Genomic DNA, 10,073 nt, shown 5'->3' on the forward strand with positions numbered 1-10,073 from the left:
GACCCTGTGAAGAGGCTGCAGCACCCCGCAGGCGCCCCGACCGGATAAGTTTCGACCGAACGATGAAGAGCGCGCGACCACGTCGGAGGCCCGGGGGGCTCCTCGAAGACCCGCCTAGCTCGATGGTCGGCTGGGCGCGACCCGATCCGGCTCGGGGCAACAGGAGAAGGAGAAGCTTGTGTGAGGCGGGGTTGGAAGTTGACTGCGCTGCCCCGGAGAGGTGGGAGGATGGGAGAGTAGCCTCCTCTCCAAGATTACTCGACCACGCCGCATTATTTCCAGATCACTAGGGGCGGGTAGAACCTCCGAGGCACGATGCAAGGCCTCAGCTGTAGGCGCCGACACGAAGGGTCAGGCAGGAGAGAAGAGCCAAACGCGGATTTACCTAATGAGCGCGGCGCCCCGGAGAAGGAGGGATTCAGCCGGAAAAAAGAAAGCATGTCTTCAGATAGCAGTCTCGTCAGATCCAGGCGCCAAAGCTCCATTCTTGTCGCCGCTACAGCATAGGAGAGGTCCATGTGAAACTCTTCCAACGCCGGGGGCGGAGGAAGTTCAGGTTGCCAACGCATAGGCCAGTCTGTCTCTTCGGGAAACCGGAGAAAAAAGAATTTTTTCCTCCAGTTGGCGTGAGGAGAAGGAAGACGGGAGAAAAAGGCAGTTTGACTGCGAGCTTGAAAGTCAAAAAGACCATCGGCACGCCGAGCGAGGGCGAAGAAGCAGTGAAAGAGGGGAGCAGACCAGGAAACTTCGCAAACCTCACAGAGTATCACGAAGCCACATAAAATCTTTATGGAGTCGGGAGTTAACTGACCTAAGGGGATGTTGAAGTAGCGGCACACTCCAGATAGGAAAGGGTGTGGAGGTAGACGAAGGCCAGACACAAATTGCTCAGTGAAGAAAGTACACGAACCCGGCGGAGGATCGAAGTAAAGGTTTGCAACAGTAGGGATGATAGGGCGGAAGCTAACAGGGATTTCATAAGTGTACCGTAGGTCATCCCAATCTAACTCGGCGAAGTTCGAAACGCCTGGAAAATGCTCCGCCAACAGAGAGACCCAGGAAGGAGAGGCCATGGCAGAAGATAGCGCCTTAGAGGGTGGAGAGGACAACCGCAAAGAAGCGCCGAAGGGGAAGGGACTGATCGCCGCAGGGTTTCAGAGGAAATTAGCCGGCGACAGCGACGTTTAAGTGCTCTACTATGATGGTGAAAGAAAGGGTCAGATGATACTTATAGGTATGGTGGGCGGAGGACATTTTCGTAAGTTAACAATGGACGGTAGATGCCGGGTCTGGAGTAGACGAGGAACGCTCTGTGATGAGCTTCGAGAAGATAGCCAGGGGCCATTAAAGGAAAAAACAAGGGCTCGATATACGAAGCGCCCCCCTAGGAAATTGTTTCAAACAGGACAAAAGTGTACGGAGGGGTCACCAGAAGGCGGATAAGCCAAATCAGCGAGCCGCACGGACACGCGAGGTAGCCTTTGGCCCAGGCCAGCTCAGTAGAAGGGCAGCGATGGGGGGAGAAGCCACGTAGCAAAGGAAAGTAGACAAGGGAAATCTGATCATCAGAGCTCGGCCGAAACCAACGAACAACTGCCCAAAGAAAACAAGCTACAAGTACGCGCGGCACAGTTGTCGGATCGCAGGGGAAATCGGAGATAAGCAGGCCGAGGTCAGTACAATTACACAAATACCACCAAAGAAGAGCCGGTAGCAACGCATCAAAAAGCAAGCGGCATAACATAGTTCTAGTTACACTACGTTCGGAGAAGGAGGAGACAGGTTATCAGGAGCCGACCGAGGGGAAGCCGGGTCGGCTGGTTCAGCAGGAGAAGGGGCAAGGGCTTCAGAAGCTTCGGGGATGGCTGCAGGAAGATCCTGGGAAGACACCTCTACGGGGGTTGGAGCGGCAGCAGGAGAAGGGGCAAGGGCTTCAGAAGCTTCGGGGATGGCGGCAGGAAGATCCTGGGGAGACACCTCTACGGGGGTTGGAGCGGCAGCAGGAGGAGGAGCAGCCTGGAAGAAGAGCCCGTCATCCGCCTCGAAGGAGGGGAATGTGTCCTGCGGCAATTCCCGGGCCAGGCGAGCAGTATCCAAGAAAGTGGCGGGGGCGTTGTGCTTAAATAACCTTGCTCGAAGGCTTGTCTCACCCCGCCAGCAGCCCCGTAACTCAGCAACACGACCATCCAGCGCCCCAGCTTCTGAAGGAAAAAGGAAGAACGAACATAGGCCAAGCGGTAGGCCTTTAGCCGCCCGAGCTCTCCCGCCAGGTACTCTGCTATGGCGTCCTTGTCCTGGGTAGCCTCCGCGCGAGCTGCAGCCAGGGCACTCTGGCCCTGAGACACTGCCTCCTGGGCCCGCGAAAGCTCCGCCTGCAAAGATTGAAGCTGGGCCTGGCAAGCTTCCCACTGAGCTCGCAGGGTGGTTTCCCGACCCACAGCAGCATTGGCCACGGCAAGCAACTCTGCCTCTCAGTTTTTCAGTTCAGAGGTCGCCGCTTGACGGCGTTCCACTTCAGAGGCCAGGGAGGACTCACTCGCCTTTAAGGCCGCCTCCAATGCCCGTAGTTTGTTGAATGCGGCGTCAGAAAGGGCCCGGGCGGAGGCCGCTGATTCCCCGGCGGCATGCAGACAGGAGTCTAGGCCTTCCAGGGAGGGATCAGAAGGAGCTGCGGAAGATGAAGGGGGTTCCAGTTCTCGGAGACGGGCCTTGAGGGCCACATTCTCCCGTTCTAGCTCGGCCGCTCGTTGGACTACGCTCAGACTCGCCGAGCAGGTCTGCAAGTGCCCATAGGAGGGGAAAGGAGGTTATGGAAACACACACGCACACCCAGAAGAAGGAAAGAAGGGAAGAAGGGACTCACCGCGACCAGAGAACAAGCAACCTGATCGAGCTCTTCCAGAGGGTATTCGCTTTCCCAGAACTGCCGATGAGCCGATTGCCAGGAGTTGGCCAAGGCCCCGTGGAAGTCGACCCTGCCAAAAAAAGGGGATGAGGTAGCAGCCGGCACGTTCACCGGGTCAGTCACCGAAGGAAGCCTCCAGAGGGCCCTAAAGGCCCAGTCCGGGGAGGAGGAGGCTGGAGGAGTCAACGAATCCAGGGGTTGGCCACCAGAAGGTGAAGGCGGGGCAGGTAGCACGCTCTGGAGTGGCGCCGTAGTAAGTCGGTCTGACGGCGGGCCTGCCACCTCCAGGTCATAGGCCTGTTCCTGGCCCAAACTTGTCTCCTGAGCCGAGCTCGTGCCCGAAGACTTGGAGGGGGAAGAAAGAATCACCACGCGTTGGCGCTGTGAAGGTGGAGGAGAAGTGGCGGTGACCGGGGCCGTCCGTTTGCTATTGCGCGTCACATGCAGCCGCAGAGTAGGACGAAGAGGAGGAGCCTGTCTAGTGGGCGAAGAAGCAGTCGCAGGTTGATCGGAGGTGTGGGACAATGCTGGGTCTGCAGCGCTGGGAGAAGGTAGCACTGCGAGCGGCGGGGCAATCACAACATCAGAGGTCGGGGGTGCTGGAAGTTGAGGATCGAAGGCAGCAGCTGGATCAGAAGGTAGGCCTGGTGTTAGCTCCTGATGCAGGGCTTCCAGGACAGCAACTGCGGGCGTCTCTTGGCAGGCGAAGGAACGGAGGATAGCAGCCACTACAAGAATAAAAAAGAAAAGGCACCTCAGTTAGCGAAGAGCGGCGTGCAAGAATAGACAGCTTACCAAAGGGAGCTTCGATTTCTACAGGGACGGGACTAAGACCGAAGGTGTATAAAATGCCTTCCAGCATCAACACAGACAAACGAACAAGAACACCAACTGCAAGCAGGTTCATGAACATGTGGGGGAAAGCCGGGAGGGGGCGCCACTGAGAAGACCCGGCCAAGGGGGAAGGCGGTTTAAGAAAGAAAAAGCGGGACCTCCAGCCCTTATTGGAAGAAGGTAGGCCGTCAAAGAACTTAAAGTCCGGCTTGGCCTGAACGTTGAATATCCCCGCCTCGGCTCGCCGGAAAGAGTAGAAGTGCTGGAATAGGTGAGGCGTCAAGGAAATTCGATAGATACGGCATAAGATGACGGTTCCACAGATAGCTCGAAATACATTGGGAGCAAACTGGGAGACGCCGATGTCTGAAATAAAGGGGTGCAAAGGAAAGCGAAGACCGCCCATAATCTGATCTCTAAAGACAGTGATACAGCCTTCAGGAGGAGACGAAGGATGTTCATTGGGTGATGGGAGTCGAAGCTCATATGAGGAATCCAATTGCAGAAGGGATTGTAATATCGACAGGTCACGGTGGTCCAAATCCGAAAGATAGCATGAATACCAGGGGAGGTCCTTACCATCCATCGTCGCGAGGAAGAAGCAAGCAAGAAGGTTGGAGGCGAGAAGGATCACAAGCCAGGAACGATCAGAAGGGCAGAGGGGTCGCGAGCTCAGGCCGTAAGATGGCAAGTTGCACTAACAAGGACGAGCACGGAGGATTTGGGTAACCCGCCCCACGCCGTCTAAAGGGAAGTAAGCACGGAGGCGTACGAAAAAGGTATGGAAACTGACGTCAGGAAGCGTGGACCATAAATGCAACGGACAGGTGTCAGCATAAGAATGAACCTATTAAAGATAGGCGCGGCGGAGTAATCATGACAAGGTGTGGCTCTAAAAAAGAGGCATCCCTCGGTAAGGTCGAGTGGGAGATTTTACAGAGCTGCAAGGGCCAGGCAATCCAGTAGGGGGCGCGCAGGGAACAGGGCTGATCAGCGGAGGTTAGGAAGGCACGGGTTGGCAGTCAAGGGAGTTGCTTACTCGGAGTAGCTAGGCAAGCATCTCAGTGGAGACAGCCCCCAGGTCGGTTCGTTAACCACACCAGCATGCAAAGGCACGCGAAGCTCCCACAAGCTAGAGCGTTGCATGCGCGGGGCGAATAAGGTTCATGTTCCTCCCGCCCATCCTATACTATGCATGATATGCTGGAAGACGAGGATGCGGCGGAATGAGTAAAGCGGCGAATACGCCCGACCAGTAAGAGAAGTAATTAAGGCGGTTCGGATGAGGCGGATGGAGGTGAAGAGCATCATCATGCTACTAGTGAGGAGGGTCCAACAGGTCTCGGACCAGCGCCATCGCCACGGTCTCGGACCGGAGTATCGTGGTCTCGGACGACTGCCATATCACCGGTCTCGGACCGGAGTATCATTACTGGTCTCGGACCAGCGCCATCGCCACCGGTCTCGGACTGGAGTATCATTACCGGCCAGCGCCATCGCCACCGGTCTCGGACCGGAGTATCCAGACTCTCGCCCCAGTGCGAGTTATAAGTGAGCTCTGCTCTCATGCCCAACGACCTTTTTAGGTTGGCTCCCATGCGAGAATTAAAAGTGAGCCCCGTGCTCACGCCCAACGCCCAGGGTCGGCTCCCATGCGAGAATTAAAAGTGAGCCCGTGCTCCACGCCCAACACAGGTCGGTGGTCCTGCACTCTCGCCCGGTCACGAGTTATAAGTGAGCTCGTCCTCACGCCCAACGACCTTTTAGGTCGATCGCGAGAATTAAAAGTGAGCCCCGTGCTCACGCCCAACGACCTTTAGGTCGGTGGTCCCAAACTCTCGCCCGGTCACGAGTTATAAGTGAGCTCTCCTCACGCCCAACGACCTTTTAGGTGGCTCCCATCGAGAATTAAAGTGAGCCCGTGCTCACGTGCGACTTTAGGTCGGTGGTCCTGCACTCTCGCCCGGTCACGAGTTATAAGTGAGCTCGTCCTCACGCCCAATGACCTTCGGTCGGCTCCCATCCGAGAATTAAAAGTGAGCCCTGCTCACGCCACTGCCCACAGGTCGGTAGTCCCAGAACTCTCGCTCCGGTCACGAGTTATAAGTGAGCTCATGCCCAACGACCTTTTAGGTCGGCTCCCATGCGAGAATTAAAAGTGAGCCCCGTGCTCCATGCGACTTTCTTAGGTCGGTAGTCCGCACTCTCGCCCGGTCACGAGTTATAAGTGAGCTCGTCCTCACGCCCGACCTTTTAGGTCGGCTCCCATCTGAGAATTAAAAGTGGGCCCGTGCTCACATGCTTTTGGCTCGGTAGTCTGCACTCTCGCCCGGTCACGAGTTATAAGTGAGTTCTGTCCTCCCAACGACCTTTTAGGTCGGCTCCCATCACGAAATTAAAGTGAGCCCGTGCCTCGCCCACGACCTTTAGGTGGTGGTCAGAACTCCGCCCAGTGCGAGCTATAAGTGAGCTCTGTCCTCACGCCCAACGACCTTTTAGGTCGGCTCCCATCTGAGAATTAAAAGTGAGCCCGTGCTCCATGCGACCTTTAGGTCGGTGGTCCCTGAACTCTCGCCCGGTCGAGGTTATAAGTGAGCTCTGTCCTCACGCTCAACGACCTTTAGGTCGGCTCCCATCGAGAATCAAAGTGAGCTCTGCTCTCACGCCCAACGACCTTTTTAGGTCGGCCCCCATGTGGGAATCAAAAATCAGCCCCTCTTTGAAAATCATAAGCGAGCTCGGTGCCTATGCCTAACTACCTTTCTGAGAGATGTGCCTCACCTTGAGCCGAGCATTTTCCATAATCAGGTCAGCTACATCTGGTTTTACTTTACGTAAATTTCAAACATGCAGCCAATACGCAGGGCAAGGGATGCGGAGCGCCATCTACCCTACTCCTACAGCGCCAATATTAACTACGAAATCAGGTTTTACACGTTCGTCACAGTTGCAATTTTTAAGCACTACATTGACTTTATTATCCAAAATACATGCATGAAAAGAAATCATGAAGCGACTCTAGGCTCTTACACAAGGGCCAATCTCTAAAAAAATATTTGCTAGATGAAAATTGAGCAGGAGAAACTAGGCCAAAAGGGGACGGATCTACAAGCGTAGCAGCGCAGTTCAGCAAGGGAGGGATACAGCCAAGGCTACAGGCAGAAACGCCTCCTGACAAAGGAGCCACCGCGACAACTATTCCCCAGGCCAGCTTTGACTCGGGGAAAAGATGGGCCCTGGGGAATGAGCACTTCCGCGTGAAGACCTGTCAGGAGATTCAGGCGCGCTCACGGCCCGGGCCAGCTCCGCGTGAAGGGAGTCGATGACTGTTTGTTGCCGGGCGAGCGTGTCTTGTTTGTCCTCAAGAACCGCACGGAGGAGAGATAACTCTGTCTCATGCTCCCGTTGCAAACGGTCTTGGCGGCTAATTTGGTGCTGCAGATCAAACTGGTATTCGTCTTTCATCGCCTTTTCTGCATGCACGCGAGATTTTGTAAGACGATACAGGGCGTCCATGCCATGCAAGGCAGCCAGCAGACGAGCTCGGTCCCTGGACAGGCGCTCCAGTTCGCGTTCTTTCTCGGCAAGTTGCGAGGTGAGCTGATCTATCCGCATTTGGGAAGGTAGTTGATCAACTTCGTCAAAGGAAGGAGAATGCATTTCGGGGGAAAGAAGCAGGTAAAGCGCGGGTGAACAAAAGATAGTAGGGGAGCAGGAATGAAGAAGGATAGAGCGAAGAAGTGACCGTGAGGCTCTTTATAAAGAAGGCGGGTGGCCAAGTCAAAGCAAAGGCATGGGCGCGACACCCCAAGCGACTGGTGACGTAATGAAGAAGGCATGGTATCCCAAGCGACGCGACACGAAAGTTGACGCGTGACGCAGGAAGCAGGGGGCGCAGAGATATGCTGAGATCATAGAGATACGCTGAGGCAGATACACAGAGATCTGCTGAAATCACAAAGATAGGCCGAAGTCACAGAAATGTGCAGAGGTCTAGTCAGTCAGACTGTCGTCCTCCTTCGACTAGACTTGTGGGGGAGGCTTGTGATACGGTTAGTGATGGAGGGGCCCAAGAGGAAAGGATTAGAAAAGTCCAGGCTATGTGGCGGTCAAAAGTCACGAGGAGGTGGCGGTCAATAGTCATGGCGACTTGGCGGTCAAAAAGGCAGGCTGACAGGGCAGTCAGGGCTCAGCATAGGCAGAAGCGGGTTGGGATCGGCAGAGCTGAGCGGAGTCAGCTCGATCCACAGACCTGCGGTTGAGGGCCAGGAAGTACAAAGCGCAGGATGCAAGTCGGTATCGGCAGAGCTAAGCAGAGGCCAAGAACTGGAAGTATAGGCCAATGGGTCGGAAGCGACAGAGCTGATCAGAAGCAGCCCGAGCTACAAACCTGCGGTTGAGGGCCAGGAAGTACAAAGCGCAGGATGCAGGTTGAAGATCAGCGTAGCTATGTCTAGACAGTTAGGGCTGCAGGTCTGCGAGTTGGAGGCCTAGAAATGCGAACCACAGGTGCAGGCTGGTGCGGGGACACAATGAATCGGAGGGCCTGATCCGGGGACTTTTTCCCTGGGTTTTGGTCTCTAACGTGAGAGGGAGGGATCGTCTGAGTGTGCGCAGGGTCCTGCAGCCGCATCAGCCACCCGTGGGGAGCCTGCACCACCCGCGACTTTTCGTCAACGCCCAGTCCACCGCGATCGGCCTCCGTCCGACTCAGCTTCCGGACGGGATCACTTATAATAATAATTTAATAAATATAATTATCCAATATAATTAAGTTAGGTTTATGTATGTACATTTGTACAATGTATGTTAAATTTGAAATTAAAGATCCAATTAGTTACATTATTTTAGTTTATTTTTACATATTCTAAATAAAAAGTGTTGAATTGAGAGGCTAAACCTAATATGTTAGGATCGTACTTTAGCATACTCATAAACACAGGACTTTGTCCAAGTCTATAGATGTCGAATTTGATATCAATCGGCACACGACAACTTAAGTTCAAAAAAAAAAAATTGAGGTGGCATTTAGTTCTCTCTTAAGAATCGGAATGAGAATGAGTATTATAGTATTATGGAATGGATTTGGTATGAACTTGAGTATCATTCTTAAAATCAATATTTGGTTAGTTGAATATTTTCAATCGGAATGAACCTAAATTTTTTTTTTTACCCCTAGAGGAAAATAAGAGAAAAAATTATATGGGATGAATGTGAGAGAAACATATAATGAGAGAGAAAGTGTTATGGAAAAAAATTAAGAGAGGGAAAGTATGATGAAGGAAAATGAAGAGAGAGTGCATGATAGGAGAGATTGAGAAGAGAAAGAGTATGATGAGAGAGAAAGAGTGATGGGAAACAATGAAGAAAGAGAAAGTATGAAGAGAGAAAATGAAAGATCGAGGAGAGAGAAAGTGTGATTAGAGAAAATGAGAAGAGAAAGTGTTATGAGAGAGAATGAGGAGAGAGAAAGTGTGACGAGAGAAAAAGTATGATGAGAGAATGGTAAGAGACATTGAGGAGAGAGAAAGTATGATGAAAAAATGAGGAGATCAGAGTGTGTAATGAGAGAAAAAGTGTGATGGAAGATAATGAAGAGAGAGAAAATAAGGAGAGAGAGTGTGTGATGAGAGAGAATATAGAGAGAAAATGATAGAAAATGTGTGATGAGAGAGAAAGTATGTTGAGAGAGACAGTGTGATGATAGAATAAGAGAGAGAAAATAAGATGAGAGAGAACAAGGAGAGAGAGTGTGATATGAAAAAAAATTAAACAAATATATTAAGGGTATTTTTGTCCAAAACTTAATTCACATTCCTATTCCTTCAAAACTCAAAGGAGGAGGTGAGTTTCATCCGTACCCAAATTTTTGGATTTCATTCCAAAATTTTGATTCTATTCCAAACAACCAAACATAAAATTATTTGGTTCCCCCATTCCCAAACACCTAAACCAAACGTCACCTGAGCTTAACTTGACATGGGATCATGTTTGACACAACGTGAAATTAAACCCAACATTTTAAAGAATATATATTCTATTTAAATATTTAATTTGAGAAACATATAATTTTTAAAATTAAAAACTAGTTGTATTTGATTAATTATTTAATATTTTAAAAAAACAATTTAATATATAATTATTATTAAATTATAATTAATTTAAAATTATTGATTTAAATTTTCATAATTAAGTTATTTAATTATAATCATCAATCAATTTATCTTTATTTCGTTTCAAAATCAATAAATTTCTTTCACTGATTTACGATTAATAATAAAGGATTTGCGTGAATTAAAAAGTCTCATGCCCGTTGCGTGTGACCGTTATCGCT

At 51.4% G+C, this 10,073-nt stretch overlaps 1 protein-coding gene across 1 annotated transcript; it reads right to left on the bottom strand.

Annotated features, from left to right (window-relative positions):
• Positions 1–1,752: 1,752 nt before the first annotated feature.
• LOC122037180 lies at positions 1,753–4,325 on the bottom strand. Its single transcript, XM_042596645.1, has 6 exons — positions 4,040–4,325; positions 3,701–3,796; positions 2,864–3,633; positions 2,537–2,777; positions 2,151–2,464; positions 1,753–2,061 (listed from the first exon to the last, which is right to left on the bottom strand). Exons 1-6 carry the CDS (start codon positions 4,323–4,325, stop codon positions 1,753–1,755), a joined length of 2,016 nt encoding a protein of 671 aa, XP_042452579.1.
• Between the last annotated feature and the right edge of the window lie 5,748 nt (positions 4,326–10,073).

The sequence above is a fragment of the Zingiber officinale genome, unplaced genomic scaffold, assembly GCF_018446385.1.
Source record: "Zingiber officinale cultivar Zhangliang unplaced genomic scaffold, Zo_v1.1 ctg242, whole genome shotgun sequence".
Taxonomy (NCBI): Eukaryota; Viridiplantae; Streptophyta; class Magnoliopsida; order Zingiberales; family Zingiberaceae; genus Zingiber; species Zingiber officinale.